Here is a 22,500-nt window from a genome sequence, read left to right on the forward strand (position 1 = left end):
CTTTATCTGTGTATTTCTGCTCTACTAGCTGCTGTATTCACTCCTTACCTTTTCAATTCATGATTAACTCTCTCTCTCTCTGTCTGTCTGTCCATCTGTATATATATATATATATATATATATATATATATATATATATATATATATATATATATATATATATGTGTGTGTGTGTGTGTGTGTGTGTGTGTGTGTGTGTGTGTGTGTGTGTGTATATATATGAAATATATATATTTTTTTTCTTTCTTTTTGTTTTTGTTTTTTTGCTGCAGTTAAAGAAATGAGTAAACAAACGGGTTTTTTGTTTTTGTTTTGTTTGGTTTTCTTTGAAATACCGAGTTCTCTCTGTTCTCTCTCACAGGGGGTGGAGGAGCGTAGGTTTCATTGTGGTGTGAAGAGGTGTTGATTTTGATCATGTCAGTATAAAACATGGACTGTAAATTCAATATATTCAAAAACATCATGATATTGCAGCACGGCCAAACAATGATCCAACAATCACCTGCACCACTCAGAACGGCTACATCCCTGAAAACACGGCACTGGAATGTTATTGTACTGCCTCTGACCTTGGTCAGCCTCAAGGACGTCTCCGTGTCTACCGTGGCAACACACACCGTGTCAGTGGTAACTATGGAAACAGCAGTGTGCAGTTTGAAGAGAGCAGCGTCAGCAGTGCAGACAACAACGCTGTGTACAGGTGTGTGCTGGACTGGGCGACTTCTGACAGTGAGGACAGGAAGACCACCTTCACTCTGAATGTGGCCTGTGAGTTGTACAGTGTGTGTGTGTGTGTGTGTGTGTGTGTGCGCGCGCGCGCTCGCATGCGTGCATGCGTGCGTGTTCCATCTTGCTTTAATTTAACGTCTTCTCACTCTTTAGTGATGTCAGACAGAAAACAAAAACTATAATTATGAGTGCATATATGCATGGGAGACGGGGGAAAGGGATACTTAGGAAGAGGTGGTGGGTCAACTGAAGTGACAGAGTAGTGAAAAAGGAAGAGCTAGGGAGGACAACAATTTAGATTAGTTCTGCAGAAGCTGACATTATATTACCACAATGTGGGAAAGGATTTTTTTTTGTTTGTTTATTTTTGTTTCTTTCTTTTGTTTTTAATATAAAGCAGGAAAAAAACACTCCAAGAAAACAACCACAAAATTAATAACAAACAAATAATGGTTTTTTTTGGATTTTTTTTTTGCTACCCCATCGTCTGCACCATTTCAGTAGCATTACTCCCACGCCACTCATTTAGATTCCCCCATACACTCATATACGACCACACCCGGGTTCGTCTGTCACAGTTCCATTGTCGGCAGTCCACAGGGACTCGAGGCCAGGAGGCCACGCACCAAAGGAGACCCTGCACTGCTGCTGAGTCACTTCGGTGGTGTTCAGTGCTGCCTGTTCTGATTGAACGTACTTAGGACACCACCTACTAAGCCCCCTACTAACGACAATAATAGCTTAGTCACAGAGCCAGACTGAGTGAGCGTCCCTCCCAGAGTGGAGACTGCCACAAAGTCCTTCAAACAACAGCCCCCCATGAATCTGCTGACACTGAAGACATTGACAGGACTCACCCCAAGCACAGAAGTGGAGGGTTATCGAAACTGAGGTCACCATGAGAGCAGGGCATGGAAGACTTTGAGACTGTTTTGTTTATATTGATGATGATAAAAGAGGATGAGGATGACGATGACGATGTTGCTATGGAGGTCCATTTTGGTTTGGGACTGCGTGACAAGGTTGTACTCTACGCTTCCTGTCATAACGATATCCCGGCGTTAACCAGGCCCGAGAGATACAGACACTTGCAGTGTTGGTCAGGTAATTAGAGCAACACACCCAAAGACGCATCCGTGAAGTGGATGATACTCGATTGTGTGGTCCCAGTCTCCCCATTTAAGCCCACAGCATACTCACCTCTGGGTAGGAGCTGGCTGTGGGCTGAATAACCCACCTCCGCTGGGATTCGAACCCACGTCCTCCCAGCCGTCAGTCCGCGACGCTAACCACTTCGCCACGACGGCTGGTATAATGATTATTCATTATTTCCATAAAAGAACTGCATTGACTTTGTTATTGCTCATGCGCGCGCGCGCGCACACACACACACACACACACACACACACACACAGATAGCGGAGAGAGCGAGTGAGCGAGCGAGAGAGAGAGAGACAACTGTTACTACTACTACCACCACCACCATCACTACTGCTACTGCTAATATTACGAAAATGAAGAAGAAGGAGAAGAAGAAGAAGAAGAGATGTACAAACAAGAGGAATTTCAAATAAAAAGCACGACAGAGAGAGAGAGAGAGAGAGAGAGAGAGAGAGAGAGAGAGAGAGAGAGATTAAACAACAAAACAAAAAAGAAAGAACACCATCAAAACAAAACAAAACAAACAAAAATCTGCTACTACTACTCAAAGAGAGAGAGAGAGAGAAGGAACGAACGAATATTTTTTAATGAGGGAAGTGGAATAAGCATGTATATGCTTTTTTACATCCAGCCCACAGGGCAAAGAGAAATCAAATCAAAATGTTCACATGATAACAAAACGTTATAGAAGAGAGAGAGAGAGAGAGAGAGAGAGAGAGAGAGAGAGAGAGAGAGAGAGAGAGAGAGAGCAATTGTACATATGTGAGAAAGATGAAACACAATCTAACTGAGGTCGGTGAAAACAATACACGTCATATCATATAATATATGTTTAGTTTGATAAATGCATATATACCAATTGGTGTTTTCCTCACTGGCCTGTTTGCCTGCCTGTTCATAACTTACCAGTCCATGAAATAAATTGCACATTTCGCCTTTTCTCCCTTTTGCGTTGTATTGTCCATGATGATGGAAACCTGTGTACTGGTAATGATGATGGGTACGACAGCATCATGATAAGGATGATGCTAAGATGTGTGTGTGTGTGTGTGTGTGTGTGTGTTATCTACAGATGGTCCTACCCGTGCTGATCTGTCCGACCCACCAGTGTATGAACTTCACCCCACACAGAGCAATAACCAGCCACTGACCTTGACCTGCAGTGCTGTGGGGGTCAATCCTGGTGCCAACTACAGCTGGAGCGGAAGTCAATGTGCTGGAATCACACAGAGCACGTGCAGCTTTACCCCCACACAGGGAGATAATGGTGACACCATTTCCTGCACTGCTGTCAACCCCATCACCAGTGTGGGGAAAACGTCTGAGACACGGACACTGAGGATTCACTGTGAGTGATTTGGCATTTACAGTCGTACATTCATGTGGAAACGCTGTGTGTGTGTGTGTGTGTGTGTGTGTGTGTGTGCGTGCGCGAAATGGCTGTATGGATAAACCATTCATATTTTTAATCAGCATCAGCACGGACAATAGAATCCTGCATGTTTCAATCATTCATAACGCTCAGTCAAAGCTATTTGCGAAAATTGCTGATTGCCCATTGTCATAATCATCTGTCAATTCTTTTCAGTTTATCTATGTGTGTGTACATGTCTATCATTATTATTGTTATTATGATTATCATTAGTAGTAGTAGTATTGTTGTTATTGTTGTTGTTCTTGTTGTTGTTGCCTTCCTGAAGGTATCTTTGATTTGTTGGTATTCCCGATGTTAAGGTACAGGGTTCGATGATAACATACTATAAGAACTTAAGAAAAATATATGTGATAAGTTATACCCTTAGTTTTAGCCACAGCATTTACATGTGCTTTAAGAACAATTCTTCTCATATAACTATATGTACAAGGAGAGATCTGTTGAAGAACAAATTTATGATAACATTGTCACCTATCTCTCACTCTTTCTATGGTTATCTCTCTCGATATTACAGACCCACCCTCCTCAGCACCAGTGATCACTGGCTACAGTGGACAAGGTCTCTATGAAGGAAACACCCAGACCATGACCTGCACAGTGCATGGCGGGAACCCTGCTGTGTCGTCAGTGACCTTCACCTGTGACAGTGGAGGTCAGGTCAGCGGGGTCAGCAGCACCATCCAGGTGACAGCATCACGTGACAATAACGGCTGGATCTGTACTTGCAGCGCCAACTGGAAAAACAAGCATCCATCATGGTACACACTGACAGATTCTGTCACTCTTCAGGTGTACTGTGAGTGATTTGTTTTCTTTTCGTAACTAAAAATGTTCCATATTTATTGGACAACCATGCCTTGCTATCTGGTGAATAGATAAATAACTGAATAAAAAATATTTTACAAAAATAACACATGAATAAACAGATGCATAATCCAATGAATAAATTTGTGCGTGTGGCGTGTGTGTGTGTGTGTGTGTGTGTGTGTGTGTGTGTGTGTGTGTGTGTGTGTGTGTGTGTGTACATGCATGCGTGTGTGCGTGCATGTGTGTGTGTGTGTGTGTGTGTGTGTGTGTGTGTGTGTGTGTGTGTGTGTGTGTGATTACATTTTAGGAAATAAAAGCACAAGCCTGACTGAGCAAACCCTTCTGGTGTCTTACAGATCCTCCAGTGCCACCAACCATAGACCACAGGCAGCAGAAGTACCCGTTCCTGGAAGGGGAATCCCCTACCTTGTACTGCACCTTACCCAGTGGAGCTGACTCTGGAAATCCACCAGCAGCCTTGACCTTTGAAGGTCAGACAGGCAGCCCAGGTCAACGTGAGGTCAGTGTGACCCTGCCAGTGCTGACCAGTGCAGACAATGGACGGCGTGTGGTGTGTGAAGCTAACAACGCCTTTACCGTGTACAGTAACACTCCAGTCACACAGGACAGGACCCTACAGGTCTACTGTAAGTCACAGTGTGGATTGTCTGTTTGTTTGTTTGTTTGCTTGATGTTTGTTTTCTTTTTCCTGTAATTTGTTCACATAAAATGTGCACTGCCCAAGTTATGCCACACGGTGACAACGAATAAGATTGGAGCAAATGATTTGTATTTTCTGTTTTAAAATGGGGATACTGTCTCTAATTTATTAATGGTCGAGCAAGCATGTTTATTGGATCACATTGGTCCTGTAACATACGATGCTTTTGCACAGACTGTAAGAATGGATTTGTTTTAATGCTATTTAACAATACGTTAACGCATGGACATAGGTTGTTTGAACGGGAATGTGTGTTTGGCATCAATGAAAGTAAAAATGTGTGTCATCCTGTGGTGATTGTACAGAAAAGAAAGTCTTTTAGAACACACACACGCACACGCACACACAGACACAGACACAGACACACAGAGAGAGAGAGAGAGAGAGAGAGAGAGAGAGAGAGAAACAGATAGACAGACAGTGAGAGAGAGACAGACAGACAGACAGACAGTGTGTGAGAGAAAGAGAGAGAGAGAGAGAGAGAGAGAGAGAGAGAGAGAGAGAGAGAGAGAGAGAGAGAGACAGAAAAGGGTAAACTGTTATGTACAAATGCTATTTCTTTTTTTTCTTTTTCTTTCACTTTACTTTCTCCTCCTCTCACAGACATCTCACAGACCATCACACCCCTTCCTTCCAACACCTGCACGATGACGTCACCTGACACCTGTCAAGTGAAGGAAGGACAGCGAGTTCACGTCAGTTGTTCTGCTGACAGTAACCCTTCCCCAGCGACCGTTGCCTGGCAACGGGGCTCAGGTTCCAGTCTTGACTTCACAGCTGATCGTTCCCTGCCACTGACACATGTGTGTGACGCCACAACAACCACAGTCAGTTCTGATGACCGTCTGCCTCTGAGAAGCAACATCACACTGACGGTGCTGACCACCTGTGAGTTGGGTTGATATGTATACATAGTTTGTAACCTTCAACAGAATTAATTGTAACTTTGGGATTCCTTTTTTTTCACATTTTCTACCTCACGTTTCCATAGAAATTTACGTGCATGCTTCCACATTGTTTTATGTGTAACGGTGTATGCACACACAGACGTGTGTGTGTGTGTGTGTGTGTGTGTGTGTGTGTGTGTGTGTGTGTGTGTGTGTGTGTGTGTGTGTGCATTGCTATTCAAATACACGCACAGAACATTATACAGACACCACTACCATGTGTGACATTCAGCACCTAACCTGTACAGATGCTGCTGAAGTCAGTCAGTTCACTGTGAACAACGCCAACAACGTCACTGTCAGTGAAGGTGATCCCGTGACCTTGACCTGTACAGCTGTTGGCAGACCGACAGCCGCCATGTCCATTGTCAAGGAGGGTATGACACTGAATTCTGCACCACAAGGGCAGGTGTCTGCAGTGGAAGAAGCGACCTTGACCTACATGAAGGATGGAGCCACGTGTGATGCCACAGGACAGTACCGCTGTGATGTTGACAATGGGGAAGGCCAACAAGATGCAGCTCACCTGATGGTGTTTGTGAACTGTGAGTCTCACTGTCTTTGTGTCTCTCTCTGACTCGCTCAGTCCGTCTGTCGGTCCGTCTGTCCGTCTGTTTGTCTGTCTGTTTGTCTCTGTCTCTGTCTGACTCACTCTCTCTTTCTCCCAAATACTGATGGCATGTACATCAAACAATACTGATATGATGTGCACAGCAACAATATTCACAGAGAGCAGCAGCAGCACTCCGTGTGTGTGTGTGTGTGTGTGTGTGTGTGTGTGTTACAGGTTCACCTCGACAACAAGAGGGATCCCCAGAGATCCCTACATTTCTAAAGTACAAAGGTGGATCTGTCAGCGCAGAGTTTCCACTCACCATGTACCCAGCTGTTAAGAATGCAACACTGAATTACCTTGGTCCTCTGTCTAACTCCACTGTGAATCGTCCAGCACGTGACACTCTGTACAAAGTGCAGTGCACTGCCACAGACCCCAGTCGCCTGTACAGGACCACGTGTAAACTGACCATCAGAAGCGCAACTCGGAAAGACAAAGGATTCTACAGTGTGACTCTGGGGAATGGGGTTGGACAACCCTTCGTTTTCCTGTTTGAGCTGGACGTCGGTGGAACAGGTAGGTCTTCAAGTTGTCCTCAGTTGTTGGCTTCGCTTTTGCTGATGGAAGCCATGTTTGAAATTACAGTGGTAAGATAAATGCATTTACATAAGGTACATCAAATCCAGAAGATTGCAACAAGGTGAAATCAGTTGTCCTATTGTCCACAGCAGTGACAGACCTTTCCCAGTCCACACCAAGCAGCCTGGCTATAGGGATAACATTTGGTGTGACTGCAGCAGTGTTCATCATCATCATTTCTGTCCTGGTTATCTGGATGTGGCGTCGACATGGGGTGTTACCTTGTTCTGGAACGACGGGTGAGCGTGCATGGGATTGTATGTGCTAGTTGTTCAGTCACAGATAAAAGAAAGTAATTTATCATTCCTATTTATCATTACATTGCTTGTGCTTTGATATGAATCTGCCTCTGTCTCTTTGCATGTATGAGTGTGTGTGTGTGTGTGTGTGTGTGTGTGTGTGTGTGTGTGTGTGTGTGTGTGTGTTAAAATGTATTTTTTTCATAATTTGTGGTTCAATTACTTATAGTTTGCATGAGGAGGGACAGGTAAGAGCAACATATGACGCAATTTCTGATATCTGGTGGTTTTCCAATGCAGTTTACCTTCTTCAGCCTCCTGTGTGTGTGTGTGTGTGTGTGTGTGTGTGTGTGTGTGTGTGTGTGTGTGTGTGTGTGTGTGTGTGTGTGTGTGTGTGAAACAAAGACACTAAAAAAATCTCTGTTCGTTACAGGAAAACAGGGCAACAAAAGGTACGTTATACCTGTCTTAAAGTTGGTGTCCTTATATCATGTTTTCTTATCCATGCAGTGTATGTTCGTTCTATAGTTTAGCGTCTTTTCACTGTCACACACTGTGTGTGTGTGTGTGTGTGTGTGTGTGTGTGTGTGTGTGTGTGTGTGTGTGTGTGTGTGTGTGTGTGTGTGTGTGTGTGTGTGTGTGTGTGTGTGTGTGTGTGTGTGTGTGTGTGTGTGTGTGTTCAAACAATGCATTTTTAATCTGCAAACCATACTGTGTTGATGTGACGTTGTGTGAACAGAGCAGGACACAGACATCAGAGAGATGACCCACAGCCTGTCAGCTCTGTGTGTGATGTGTATGAACTGAGGGAGGATGGCTCACCTCGTCATGTCACAGGTATGGGGAAGTACTGTCTCTCTTCCCTCTCTCTCTCTCTCTCTCTCTCTCTCTCTCTTATCTGTCTTTGCCAATATGTCTCTCTGCACTTCCCGTTTACACACAAACAGAGACACATACACACACACACACACACACACACACACACACACACACACACACACACACACATGCGTGCAGACGCTAAAAGACGGAGATAGAGATCCCTCATGTTCGTCCCTGAAGTGCCTTAAATGCGTGAATGTTAAAGTGAGTAGTCTATTGCTGCCACACAGTTGACTGAACAATCACAACACTACCTCCTGAAACTTTAAGTGCGCGCGTGTGTGTGTGCGTGTGTGTGTGTGTGTGTGTGTGTGTGTGTGTGTGTGTGTGTGTGTGTGTGTGTGGATCCCACAGACACACAGCCTGGCGGTGCTGACACGTGTCACCAGACCTGTGACACTGGAGTTCAGTGCAACATGTCTGACATCACACAGTGTCTTCATGCTGGAGCTGCTGTGGATCAGGGTATGTGACAGCACGCTGTTATGGGTCAGCCTCTCTCTCTGTCCTTGCCTCTCTCTCTCTTTGTGCCTCTGTCTGTCTGTCTGTCTCTTTCTCTCTATCTTTCTCTCTCGTCTGTCTGTCTGTCTGTCTCTTCCTCTGTTCCTCTCTGTGTCTGTCTCTCTGTCTCTGTTTCTGGGTCTCTTTAGTTCTCTCTCTGTGCGTCTCTATCGGTCCTTGTGTCTGAATTTCTCTCTCCCTGAATTAAGGCGCAACGTGCATGTGTGTGTGTGTGTGTGTGTGTGTGTGTGTGTGTGTGTGTGTGTGTGTGTGTGTGTGTGTGTGTGTGTGTGTGTGACATCCTCAGAGCACCAGCCCACCTCAGTGTACACATCTCTGAGGACCAGTGACATCGGTGTTCCATCTGTCTACTCTGACATCTCACCTTACCGTAACACTGGGGCTGCTGTGGAAAGAGGTATGAAACCACTTCTCTTTGTTCCAGTGTTGAAGTATTTAGTGAAACCCTTACTTCAATTCATCCTCAGAAATTGATAATATATTTGATGTCCACTGTATTCACAACTGTCAGAATACTTGCAAGGTGTTAGAACCAGAGCAATGTCTTTAAATGTGCTGGAGTCAGTTAACTTTGAGACTGCTGTGAGTTTGTATCCAGCCACCATGAGGTCAGTCAGGGATATGAATTATACGTGACTAGATTTGTCTTTTCTTGTCTTGTTCCTCTGTGACGAGTGAAGACAGGCACACCTTCTCCACAGCTGTCAGTGAAGGCTGTGTGGGTGTGGAGAGGACTGAGGGGCCACTCCCTGAAGAGTCAGCTGTCAGTGAAGGCTGTGTGGGTGTGGAGAGGACTGAGGGGCCACTCCCTGAAGAGTCAGCTGTCAGTGAAGGCTGTGTGGGTGTGGAGAGTACTGAGGGGCCACTCCCTGAAGAGTCAGCTGTCAGTGAAGGCTGTGTGGGTGTGGAGAGGACTGAGGGGCCACTCCCTGAAGAGTCAGCTGTCAGTGAAGGCTGTGTGGGTGTGGAGAGTACTGAGGGGCCACTCCCTGAAGAGTCAGCTGTCAGTGAAGGCTGTGTGGGTGTGGAGAGGACTGAAGGGCCACTCCCTGAAGGGTCAGTTGTCAGTGAAGGCTGTGTGGGTGTGGAGAGGACTGAGGGGCCACTCCCTGAAGAGTCAGCTGCAGTGGGGACACCAGTGTGACAGGGGCTGTCCAAGAGAGCAGGTGTTGCTGGCTCTGCTCTTTCTGTGTGATGGATACCACCTGTCTTCTTGGCCAGTGACCAGAATCCATCCAACATGTCGTGTGTTCTTCTGGTCAGTGTCCTTCATGGTCTCTAAAGAACCTGGCAGAAACTTTGTCTTGTTAGGGCCTTGTGCTGCATCAGGTTTCGCTAAAGTCTTCAGCTTGCAGCAAACTGAAAAGGCACGCTGAGTCAGTGCTTTCCTTGTCTTGGGAACGTGTTGCTGAGAGGAGAAACCATCACCAGATATATCAGATAAAATTTCTGAGGCAGTGGTCCAGTCGTGTGAAACAGTGTATAGCTGTCTGCTGGATGTCAGCTCCAAATGTAACATGCACCTCACATGCAATTTCCCAATCGCAAGACAAAAGATAATGTAAACATGCAGATACTCTGATAAATGAAAATGGGTGTAACAAGGGAAGTAACTCGTTGCGTTTAATTTCGCTCAGTCACTTACCCATTCGAATTGAAACTGGATTATGTTGATCAAACGTGGCAGACTGCTGAGATACATAGGCACTCATAAATCCCCAATCAGCCTTTGGTCTTTGTGTTTGACTGTCCAGGTCCTGTGTATGAGAACAGTGGTCTTTGTGTTTGACTGTCCAGGCACTGTGTATGAGAACAGTGGTCTTTGTGTTGGACTGTCCAGGTCCTGTGTATGAGAACAGTGGTCTTTGTGTTTGACTGTCCAGGTCCTGTGTATGAGAACAGTGGTATTTGTGTTTGACTGTCCAGGTCCTGTGTATGAGAACAGTGGGGCAGAGGACAGAGCTGTGTATGTGAACCAGCCACCACACAAACCCTGATCACCATCTACTTGTATCACACTTCATCTGACTGACCACACCACACCGTTTCCAGCAAACACATGACAGCCACTGATCTGCCACCGCCAGTCATGTGGTGTGCAGTTTGTCTGAATCGTGAGGTTGAAGCTCTGATATAATGTAGACATAAGTACGTATAACACATACGCCCACGTGTCTTTTGTGCTGTGCAACCAGAGGTGTGTTTCTATTTTGCCTTTAGATGTATTTCGCTTTTTTGGTGCTGTTGCTGTTATTGTTGATATTGTTCTACAGCTTTTATATATTATTCTTTTATTTTTGCTGAGACTGTGATGCATACATATGAAATAAAACAACCCAGACAAACGTTGGTAACTATAGACTGTTAAGGCTTATAGGACCATGTATAATTCAAACAATTGTGGAAACATGACTTGGGTTACAAGGATACGGAAATGTCAGTGTTCTTACGGATTTGCATGTCTGGGATGGTAATGGTGTTGATATAATATTTGTGTTGATAGACTGTATAAAACAAATTATTTTTGACTGCGGATGACATAACCATATTCAAAATTGTAGCATATTCACTGAACATAGTGTAGCTTTGTGTACTGTAGCATAATCAGTGAAAATAGGATGTTTGAGTTCGTCAATCATATTGAATCATATTTTGAAGTTGTAATGCATAGACATAAGAAATATGCTTTGATAAAACAAAAATTTGTTGTCTCAGACATTGCTTTTAACCAATCTAGACTTAGCAATGAAAGAGTTGACAAAATGTTGTTTATGCTATGATTGTGAGGGAAATGAAATTGATTTATGCTAAGTTATTTGGCTCATCGTGGCATGAGGATGAAAAAATATACAAAATGTTGTCGATACAATTCAGTGTATAATTATCTTTCGTCAACATTCGTATGATTTTAGGTGGCAGATGTGAACAATTTGATATGTTTTGTGTTACTCATGATCTTGAATATTATTTGCAAATGAACATGCATCAACAGTTGAAATATGCAATAATATGATTTCGATTTCGCATTTTCGACAATAACGTGCACGTTTAAGAAATAAATCATGCAATGACAGTGATCTGTTCTACCCATTGTGCAGGACATCAAAAGAAGATGATGTACACTTTTTTCTCTGTTGTCAAAAACTCAATGGTACTAAGATTAAATCTATTTTTGCTAAGTATTACAGAGTGGGGTGGGGTGTCTGACTGTCTGTGTGTGTCTGTATGTGTATCTATTATTCAAATAAGTGCACATATGTATGTATGTGTGTGCATGTATGTATGCATGTATGCATGAATATGTTCCACTTCCTTATTATGAATAAATGAATGTGTAGGCCTACATGTACATGTTATGTATATGTGTGAACGTACCCTTTTTATTGTCTTATCCATATCTCTGATTGTGATAAATTCATTTCTTCCGTCTGTCCATGAGGGCTGGATGTAAAGAAGCATAGATATTCATTCCACTTCCTTCAATAAACAAATATTCTTATCGCTAGTGCTAGTGCCTGAACCCCCTTCGTGTGTATATGCACGCAGAAGATCAAATACACACGTTAACGATCCTGTAACCCATGTCAGCGTTCAGTGGGTTATGGAGACACGAAAATACCCAGCACGCATAAAATGCTAGTAATAGTCATAGTTATGACCTCTGAGCATCAATGGAAGAAGAAGAAGAAGAATTAACTAAAACAGTCTGAGTCTGAGAGTCTCTGTCTGTCTGTCTCTCTCTGCCTGCCTCCCTGCCTAATCACATGACAGTAATAATCACAGACGTGAAAAAGAGAGAAAGGGTCCCTTGCCATTCGCAAATCGTAACGAAGTAGTGATGACAGACTGATCATGAGCATTCCACAGCAGCTTCCCCGATCAGAAACGTGTGACCACAGCTCTCACAGTGGAGAACAGTGCAGAACGCAGTGCTGTGAACACAGCACGACAGGTGTTCACTGCGGGCAGCATGGCCTTTCTCTGGCACACTGGTGTGGTGGTGTAGGACTCTCCCACACACTGTGACAGTGTGAACAGTACACTGGTGTAGGACTCACCCACATACTGTGACAGTGTGAACAGTACACTGGTGTAGGACTCACCCACACACTGTGACAGTGTGAACAGTACACTGGTGTAGGACTCACCCACACACTGTGACAGTGTGAACAGTACACTGGTGTAGGACTCACCCACACACTGTGACAGTGTGAACAGTACACTGGTGTAGGACTCACCCACACACTGTGACAGTGTGGACAGTACACTGGTGTAGGACTCACCCACACACTGTGACAGTGTGAACAGTACACTGGTGTAGGACTCACCCACACACTGTGACAGTGTGAACAGTACACTGGTGTAGGACTCACCCACACACTGTGACAGTGTGAACAGTACACTGGTGTAGGACTCACCCACACACTGTGACAGTGTGAACAGTACACTGGTGTAGGACTCACCCACACACTGTGATAGTGTGAACAGTACACTGGTGTAGGACTCACCCACACACTGTGACAGTGTGAACAGTACACTGGTGTAGGACTCACCCACATACTGTGACAGTGTGAACAGTACACTGGTGTAGGACTCACCCACACACTGTGACAGTGTGAACAGCACACTGGTGTAGGACTCACCAACACACTGTGACAGTGTGAACAGTACACTGGTGTAGGACTCACCCACACACTGTGACAGTGTGAACAGTACACTGGTGTAGGACTCACCCACACACTGTGACAGTGTGAACAGTACACTGGTGTAGGACTCACCCACACACTGTGACAGTGTGAACAGTACACTGGTGTAGGACTCACCCACACACTGTGACAGTGTGAACAGTACACTGGTGTAGGACTCTCCCACACACTGTGACAGTGTGAACAGTACACTGGTGTAGGACTCACCCACACACTGTGACAGTGTGAACAGTACACTGGTGTAGGACTCACCCACACACTGTGACAGTGTGAACAGTACACTGGTGTAGGACTCACCCACACACTGTGACAGTGTGAACAGTACACTGGTGTAGGACTCACCCACACACTGTGATAGTGTGAACAGTACACTGGTGTAGGACTCACCCACACACTGTGACAGTGTGAACAGTACACTGGTGTAGGACTCTCCCACACACTGTGACAGTGTGAACAGTACACTGGTGTAGGACTCACACACACACTGTGACAGTGTGAACAGTACACTGGTGTAGGACTCTCCCACACACTGTGACAGTGTGAACAGTACACTGGTGTAGGACTCACACACACACTGTGACAGTGTGAACAGTACACTGGTATAGGACTCACCCACACACTGTGACAGTGTGAACAGTACACTGGTGTAGGACTCTCCCACACACTGTGACAGTGTGAACAGTACACTGGTGTAGGACTCACCCACACACTGTGACAGTGTGAACAGTACACTGGTGTAGGACTCACCCACACACTGTGACAGTGTGAACAGTACACTGGTGTAGGACTCTCCCACACACTGTGACAGTGTGAACAGTACACTGGTGTAGGACTCACCCACACACTGTGACAGTGTGAACAGTACACTGGTGTAGGACTCACCCACACACTGTGACAGTGTGAACAGTACACTGGTGTAGGACTCACCCACACACTGTGACAGTGTGAACAGTACACTGGTGTAGGACTCACCCACACACTGTGATAGTGTGAACAGTACACTGGTGTAGGACTCACCCACACACTGTGACAGTGTGAACAGTACACTGGTGTAGGACTCTCCCACACACTGTGACAGTGTGAACAGTACACTGGTGTAGGACTCACACACACACTGTGACAGTGCGAACAGTACACTGGTGTAGGACTCACCCACACACTGTGACAGTGTGAACAGTACACTGGTGTAGGACTCACCCACACACTGTGACAGTGTGAACAATACACTGGTGTAGGACTCACCCACACTGTGACAGTGTGAACAGTACACTGGTGTAGGACTCACCCACACTGTGACAGTGTGAACAGTACACTGGTGTAGGACTCACCCACACTGTGACAGTGTGAACAGTACACTGGTGTAGGACTCACCCACATACTGTGACAGTGTGAACAGTACACTGGTGTAGGACTCACCCACACACTGTGACAGTGTGAACAGTACACTGGTGTAGGACTCACCCACACACTGTGACAGTGTGAACAGTACACTGGTGTAGGACTCACCCACACTGTGACAGTGTGAACAGTACACTGGTGTAGGACTCACCCACATACTGTGACAGTGTGAACAGTACACTGGTGTAGGACTCACCCACACACTGTGACAGTGTGAACAGTACACTGGTGTAGGACTCACCCACACTGTGACAGTGTGAACAGTACACTGGTGTAGGACACACACACACACTGTGACAGTGTGAACAGTACACTGGTGTAGGACTCACCCACACACTGTGACAGTGTGAACAGTACACTGGTGTAGGACTCACCCACACACTGTGACAGTGTGAACAGTACACTGGTGTAGGACTCACACACACACTGTGACAGTGTGAACGGGATACCGAAACATAAACACAATGTTTCTAAATCGACAAATAGTGAAAAGATGAAACACTGAAGAAATAGACAAAGAAAAGAGCAATGCACTGTCTGGGCTGTATCACATGTTTCGGGTCGACACACAGTTGACTAGAACGCATCGCCACTCCAATAACAACGTGGGGATGAATCATAACTTTACAATCATATTTCATTTCCAAGGACACAGTTTGCATATTCTTTTAATGTCACCAGTTTAGGTTTCAAGGGACAAGCATTTTGCTGGAAAGTATGGTTTCTAAAGCATGGATATATGCACAACCCCTCCTACACCCGCCTCTCCCGCTCCCCCAACACACACACACATACAAGCCTGCGTTTGTACATGCACACACATTATCAAATTCGTATGCAAGAGAAGACGTTCACAGGTGTATCAGGTTCAACATACATGTCCTGTGGTTTATTCAAGTCTGTCAAAACAAACATTGGCTTCAGCAGCTCATATAGATAGTATAAAAGTATATTGCCCATTGTCATACAAGGAAATAAGCAATATACTAGAAAGAGACTTTTATAGGTGCTTGAATTCAAGTCTAAAACCTCGTCAGTTGACTCTCTCAGACTTTGGTCCGATTCGGAGACCAATTCTGAGCTTAGCTCTCAGACTATTATCAAATTCATTACGGACCAAGTATTGTTCTAATGTCAAGTGTATATGCTTTAATAACCTGACAATTGAGCATATAATTTTTCACTGTAGCTTGATGAAGCCTTTTGTACACGAAAGTGTGTCTTCACAAGTGACTGAGAACGTTGATGTTTTTGATTTTTTGCATTCATTATCAGTTGTTTCGCTTGTCAGTTTAACGACTTCTCTTTTTCGAAGTCCTTTAAGTAATTTCCTGTAACTGTATTTAGAGGGTTTTTTTTGTTTGTTTCTTTGTTTTGTTTTTCTTTCAAATTTCACCCACATTTTTACCCTCATTTGCCCAGTTTCCCCAAACCCTCCATTCATCCACATCTCCCACCCCTTCTAACAGATAATACTCAGATGTATTCATAAATACTTTTACAAAATGTCTTCAATCACCGATATGTGTGACGGGACATTAAACAAAAATTCCTTCCTTCCTTCATATAGAGTCTTTTGTGTGTGGTGAAAGGATCCAGTTTGTGTAAACATGAAACACGCAGCTGAACAAAACATCTCATCTCACAACACGCCCCCCCCCTCCCCTCCTCTCCTCTCCAGTCCAGTGTGAGAGGAGAGCTGTCTTTCCACACCCCTCTCTCCAGTCCAGTGTGAGAGGAGAGCTGTCTTTCCACACCCCCACCCAGGTCAGTTCTGTGCTCACAGTGTCCACGTTGCTAAAGGGGACAGAGAGTGAGGGCTGAAGGACGCAGGCTGTAAACCGTGCCGCACAGGACAGCACGTCACAACAGTGGGAGGAAGCTGAACGGTGCAGGTCTGTCCTGGTCACACAGGGAATGGACAACATGGAGGTGAACCTGAGATCAGAGAGATGAACCACTGCCTCCTCTCTCTCCGCCTCACAAGTGAACAACAAGGTGTGGGTTTTATGACAGCGGAACTAGGTCCTACTCTCTCCTTGACTAGAAAATAAATAGGAAAAAAAAGGTTTAAAAAAGCTTGCACAATCACAGCAAAATCTATTATCAGCTATATCATAATGAATAACCCTTGCACACACAAGCACACACAGACACACAGACACACAGACACACAGACACACACACACACACACACACACATATATGCACACGCACACGCACGCACATGCACACATATTCTTTTTCACTTGTTCTCTGTCTGTCTGTGTCTGTCTGTCATTGTCTACCTGTGTGTGCGCGCGTGAGAGTGCGCGCGCGAACACACACACACACATACACACACACACATACACGCCCTCGCGCGCACACACACACACACACACACACACACACACACACACACACACGCACACAGACCTACAAACAAACGGATTCTAAAGATCATTTGTTCGTGTCCAAAGTCTCGTTCACGACTCAAGTGGAACGGGTTGGCTTCTGTAAATCACCGTCAAATCTAAAGCTGAAAAGCGCATCGTCCCTTTGTGAATGTGAACTGTTGTGGTTGATGTGTAACTTCCTGGATTGCATACATTTAGTTGTGAAAGGTAATCCACCAGAGAGAGAGAGACAGAAAAAGAGAGACAGAGAGAGACAGACAGAGACAGAGACAGAGAGACAGAGAGACAGACAGAGGCAGACAGACACAGGGAGTCAGTGAGAGAGAAATTGAGATAGCCGTGAGAGCCATACAAAGACAGAGATACTGAGTGACAAAGAGAAATAGAGAAAGAGAGAGACAGATTACTGGAGAAATGAAAGGAAAATGCAGACAAGGAAAAAAGGGATAATCAGAGAGAGAGAGAGAGAGAGAGAGAGAGAGAGAGAGAGAGAGACGGAGACACGAAACGAAACGAAACGAAATTTTATTTCACCAGGGTAATGAGATAAGCAAGTACACATGCTTTTTTCCACCCAGCCCTGGACAAAGAGAGAAAAAAGAAGAAAACACACACACACACACACACACACACACACACACACACACACAAACACAAGAAAACAAAAAAACACGGACAAATTCGCAATTAACAAGTACAAGAAAAAGAGAAATAAAAGAATTAAGTACTATTAAAAAAAATAATAATAAAAAAGACAAAAAACGTTTAAAAAAGGAAGGTAAGGAGGGCGGGGGGATAGTCCATCGACCACAAACAGAATCACAGAGAGAGAGAGACAGACACAGAGACAGAGACAGACAGACAGACAGACAGACAGACAGACAGACACAGAGACAGAGACAGAGAGAAGAGACAGACAATTCAGACAGAATGAGACAAATCCTGAGAGGCAAAAAGAATGTGACACATGGAGAGACAGAGACAGACACACTGACAGGGATGGTGACTGAGACAGAGACAGAGAGACAGAGTGTGATATGTGAGTGCTTCAAATACACAACAATCAACTTGTAGCCAGACACACACAAACAAACACGCATTCAAGTCGACCTTCACTTTGCGGGCCTTCACTCTGTTTACACTCGACAGACGGCGAGGAGAGTTGAACAGAAGGCGGGTGGGGTGTGATAAAGGTGGGGTACGTTGTGTCACTGGGTGAATGGCAGGGTGGTGCATGCTGTATTATATTGAATTACTGTAAACTAGCTTATAAACGCCCGCCCCTTCCCTGCACAGCTTTCACCCTAAAATTGGGTACGGGTGTTTACGTGGTACTTTACCCTTTGTGGGAGGCCATTCCCTTTCTCAGTTTCACCATTCAGTACTGGCTGGGAGTTTGCTGTGTGAATGAAAAGTCTCTGGTCATGTCAGTAGGAAATTGTTCACATGCATAATGGACGTGTTTCTGTATCAAGCAGTTTAAGGTCTTCTTTGTCTCTGTCTTCTTCATTCATTGATTACTCTTTCTTTTCTTTATGTTTGTCCCCCTCACCCCTTACCCCTCCCCCTCACACACTGTCTCTTTCTCTGTGTGTGTCCATGTCCCTCTGTCTCTGTCTCTCTCTCTCTCTCAAACACACAAAAAATGAGTGGGCACTTTAAATGAAAACAAAACGATGTATAGCTACTGTAAAACAACTGCATAATAGAGTAACATCACGTTCTCACGGTTTTCATTGATGCATTAACATCGCACATAGGCATCCTGTTTTCATCCCTACATCAAACAATGCTCTGATTTGTAAAGCAACACAATCCAAATTGCAAACAGATGAGCATTACTCTTTCTTTTTTATAGGCGGGGGCAGGGGAGGGCATTTACAAGATATTCTACGACATGCAGAGTCTTCAAACCAAAATGGGGGTTGGTGTGGGGGAAGGGGCGTTTATAAATTTTTTTGCTATGTGTATTCATTAACCAAAATAGGGGTGGGGGCGGAGGGGGGAGGAGTGGGGCGGGGGGCGGGGGGGGGGGGGGCGTTCACTTGACAGCGGGCATTTACAGTATAAAAGAATGACGAGACTAGAAGACAAACAGACTGATAAATAAACCGACACACCAAAACCAATGCACTCACATGCACGCAAAAATGCACCTACACATACACACACACACACACACACACACACACACACGCATACACAAATGCACAAACACAGACACACAAACACATGTGCACACACAAATGTGCTTACCCAGTACACACACACACACACACACACCCACACACACAAACCCGAACACCCGCCCGCGTCACAAACACACTGCATACACTGGAAGCTTTTCTATTGCTTTCACTGTGAAGGTTTGTGGTTCATACACTTCCTGGTTGCACACTGCAGTTCAGCTCACCTGATCTGGCAGTATGTGTGTTGACTGTTCTTTAGCAGGGAGGACACAGTAATACCTGCTGGCTGGTTTTTCTCTGCTGTTCACTGTCAGTGTGTGTCTGCCAGCAGTGAGGAAGTGGTGATCCAGTTGCAGTGTACAGCAGTATCATGTGGTGTCTGTGGTTCTCGTGGTCATCCTGTGTTTTCTTCTGCTGTGTTTTTCACCTGACCAGTGGTACGTTTTGCGGTCTCATTTCAGTAGTAGAGTCATGTAAATTACTGATGAGAGAGAGAGATAGAGAGAGATTCAAGATTCAAGATGGTTTATTCAGTCAAGGCCATAGCTCCATATGAACAGGGGACAACAACAAAATTTTGTATTGTATGTGTCATTGTAATTGTTAATGCAAACAGTGCAGCATATTCCATAACAAGCTCCAATAAAACTAGGATGTAAGTGTCTCTCTTAAATGAAATGCTTTAGAGAGAAACAAAGCGAAACTACGTATAGTATTTTCATCCACCGATGACATCAGTAAACACAGTCGAAACGTACATGGATATACATAATATTTTTTTAGGAATGAGCTGGATTCGTAGGTCATTAAGGACAGGACATTTCAAAACAAAATGGACTTCATCCTCCCTGGGTTCCCCACACAAAGGACACATTAAACCAGGATGATAAATGGATTTATAACGATATCTATGTATGTTTAATTCAGAGATACCAAATCTGAATCTAGTTAGAATAAGTCGTAGGTGTCTGTTCAAATCAATCAAAAGGTATCGCTTCACTATGTGATCTGAAACATAAACTCGATACATGTCAAACCTGTCGCTTGATTGGATATGGCTTTCCCACCCCTGCCACCTACAGTCTATCAATCGTTGTCGAACAATTTGTACAAATCTAGTTTCATCACCATCCCCTTGAAATTCCCAAGCATACCCAACCCCAATTTCACATAAACACACTCGAATTTTCGATACCCAATTTCTTTTCCCTCTGGAATCTAAATCATTTAGCATAATATAAGATTTCCTAGGCAGTCGATTATTACTCATTTTTAATCATTTCAACCAATAACGAATGCATCTAATGGCAGAGTTAATATAAATTGGGTACCTATCAGTTTCTCCATACACTAAGTCATTAGGTGTTCTCATTTCAACCCCTAGAAACTTTTTAAGACCAAATAAATGAACAGATTCACAATGCATACCAGCTTTTCTATCTAATCCCCATATTTCTGAACCGTATAATACAATAGGTTGTATCTGGATATCAAATATTTTCAAAAAGAGGTCAAGAGAGTTATTATTCAGCAAACACAGTTTCTTCATAATATGTAATAATGCATTCTTTGCTCTGCTAGCTAAATCCTTACATGCAGCTACAAAACTCAAACGCGTAGAGAAAAATATTCCGAGATATTTATACACATTAACCACTGGCATTACAATGCCATCATAAACCCACCTTTCCCTCGCTGCCAAATAACCCCCTTTTCTGAAAACAACAATATTACTCCTATCCATATTAACCCGTAACTGTAACTGATAAGCTGAAATTTTCAAATTATTCAATTGTATCTGGAGACCAACGACTGTCTCAGAGAGCAAAACTATATCATCGGCGAGTAGTAAAATAAACAATTCCGTTGGATCAGTTGTGAATCTAGCACCATGCCTACCCTTACCTATCTCTACCGCTAATTCGTTTATAAATAATGAAAACAAAATAGGACTACATACATCTCCCTGTTTGACACCTCTTGTACAATATATATAATTAGTAAGCTTGTTACCACATCTAATTCTTGTTTTAACAACACTATACATACTGTTAATACAATTGAATAGTTTTCCACTAACTCCATTTTTTATAAGAATGGGCCATAACAAATTTCGATTGCGTCAAATGCCTTTTCAAAATCAATGAACGCTACATAAAGTTTACGATTACATGAAAATTGTTTCTGTATTTGAGCAAAAAGAGTAAACACATGGTCAGTTGTTGAGTAACCGCCTTTGAACCCAGCTTGATGTTCTCCAGTTATGTAGTTATATTCTACATATTCCTGAAGCCTTTGGTTAACAATAGTGCTTTCTACTTTACTACAAATATCAGAGAGTGAAATGCCTCTATAATTATTGGTGTTATTTACATTGCCTTTTTTATAAAGTGGATGATTAATAGATTTACACCACCGTTCAGGAAAGATACTTTTATCAAATAAAACATTAAAAAATTTCACAAAAAGGTCTACAATCATTTCACATGGACTTTTTAAAAGTTCTCCAATAATACCATCAGGACCTGCTGCTTTTCTACTTTTTATTTTTCTAAGGGCAAACAAAACCTCTTCCCGAGAGATCGGACGGTTCATGGCTTCAGTTTCCATATCTAAAGAGACATAATCAGAGTTATCATGTGGTATATCTTTATCTAATAAAGTTCTAAAGTGTTCAAACCAGTCATCTACAGATAATACATTTTTAGGTTGTTTCGTTTTAAATGATATTTTATGCACACATTCCCAAAACCGTTTTTAGTCATTAATAGAGGTAATCAACTTATCCAACATATTTTTTTTATATTTAACTGTTTTTTTTCTTCCTATCTAAAATATATTTGTATTCTCTCCTAGCTTTCACATACTCATTATTATCATCTTTATCTAACATTCTATGGTATTTTCTCAATAATCTACGTACATTTTGTCTGGTATACCTACATTCCTCATCGAACCAACCTTCATGATGCTTACTGTTATCTACCCTAATACGTTTCTTCATGCATGCCGCACACTCACGGATACAATCATTAAACAAGTCCAAGGCTTCATTAACATTAATATCAATCAGTTCAAGAGCTATATGCAGTTTATGATGACAATCTACTTCACATAATTTTCCGTAAAATTCTTGACTATGTTCAGCATTCCATACCATTTTTTCTATA

At 43.6% G+C, this 22,500-nt stretch overlaps 2 protein-coding genes across 6 annotated transcripts in view; both read left to right on the forward strand.

The window, feature by feature from the left end:
* Positions 1 to 10,592, forward strand: part of LOC143277329 (uncharacterized) — a 14,433-nt gene extending 3,841 nt beyond the window's left edge. The window contains exons 5-16 of one of the 3 annotated variants that reach the window (XR_013053734.1): positions 475 to 768; positions 2,963 to 3,238; positions 3,840 to 4,121; positions 4,489 to 4,779; positions 5,457 to 5,741; positions 6,049 to 6,345; positions 6,588 to 6,932; positions 7,085 to 7,234; positions 7,974 to 8,071; positions 8,471 to 8,581; positions 8,925 to 9,035; positions 10,565 to 10,592. Coding sequence is in view for 1 of the 3 variants with exons in the window: in XM_076582115.1 (XP_076438230.1) it covers positions 475 to 768; positions 2,963 to 3,238; positions 3,840 to 4,121; positions 4,489 to 4,779; positions 5,457 to 5,741; positions 6,049 to 6,345; positions 6,588 to 6,932; positions 7,085 to 7,234; positions 7,974 to 8,041 (2,288 nt within the window). In the remaining 2 variants the exon portion in view is untranslated. Of the gene's footprint in view, positions 1 to 474; positions 769 to 2,962; positions 3,239 to 3,839; positions 4,122 to 4,488; positions 4,780 to 5,456; positions 5,742 to 6,048; positions 6,346 to 6,587; positions 6,933 to 7,084; positions 7,235 to 7,973; positions 8,072 to 8,470; positions 8,582 to 8,924; positions 9,036 to 10,564 lie in introns of those variants that run through there. The other 2 variants (XR_013053735.1, XM_076582115.1) reach the window with 2 other exon arrangements.
* An 8,969-nt stretch (positions 10,593 to 19,561) lies between these two features.
* The window catches only part of LOC143277324 (uncharacterized), a 67,745-nt gene continuing 64,806 nt past the window's right edge, over positions 19,562 to 22,500 (forward strand). For 2 of the 3 annotated variants that reach the window (XM_076582102.1, XM_076582104.1), the window contains exon 1: positions 19,562 to 19,767. In XM_076582102.1, the coding sequence (XP_076438217.1) occupies positions 19,701 to 19,767 (67 nt within the window). In that variant the 5' untranslated portion in view covers positions 19,562 to 19,700. The remainder of the gene's footprint in view (positions 19,768 to 22,500) is intronic. The other variant, XM_076582103.1, reaches the window with a different exon arrangement.

The sequence above is a fragment of the Babylonia areolata genome, chromosome 34, assembly GCF_041734735.1.
Source record: "Babylonia areolata isolate BAREFJ2019XMU chromosome 34, ASM4173473v1, whole genome shotgun sequence".
Lineage (NCBI taxonomy): Eukaryota > Metazoa > Mollusca > Gastropoda > Neogastropoda > Buccinidae > Babylonia > Babylonia areolata.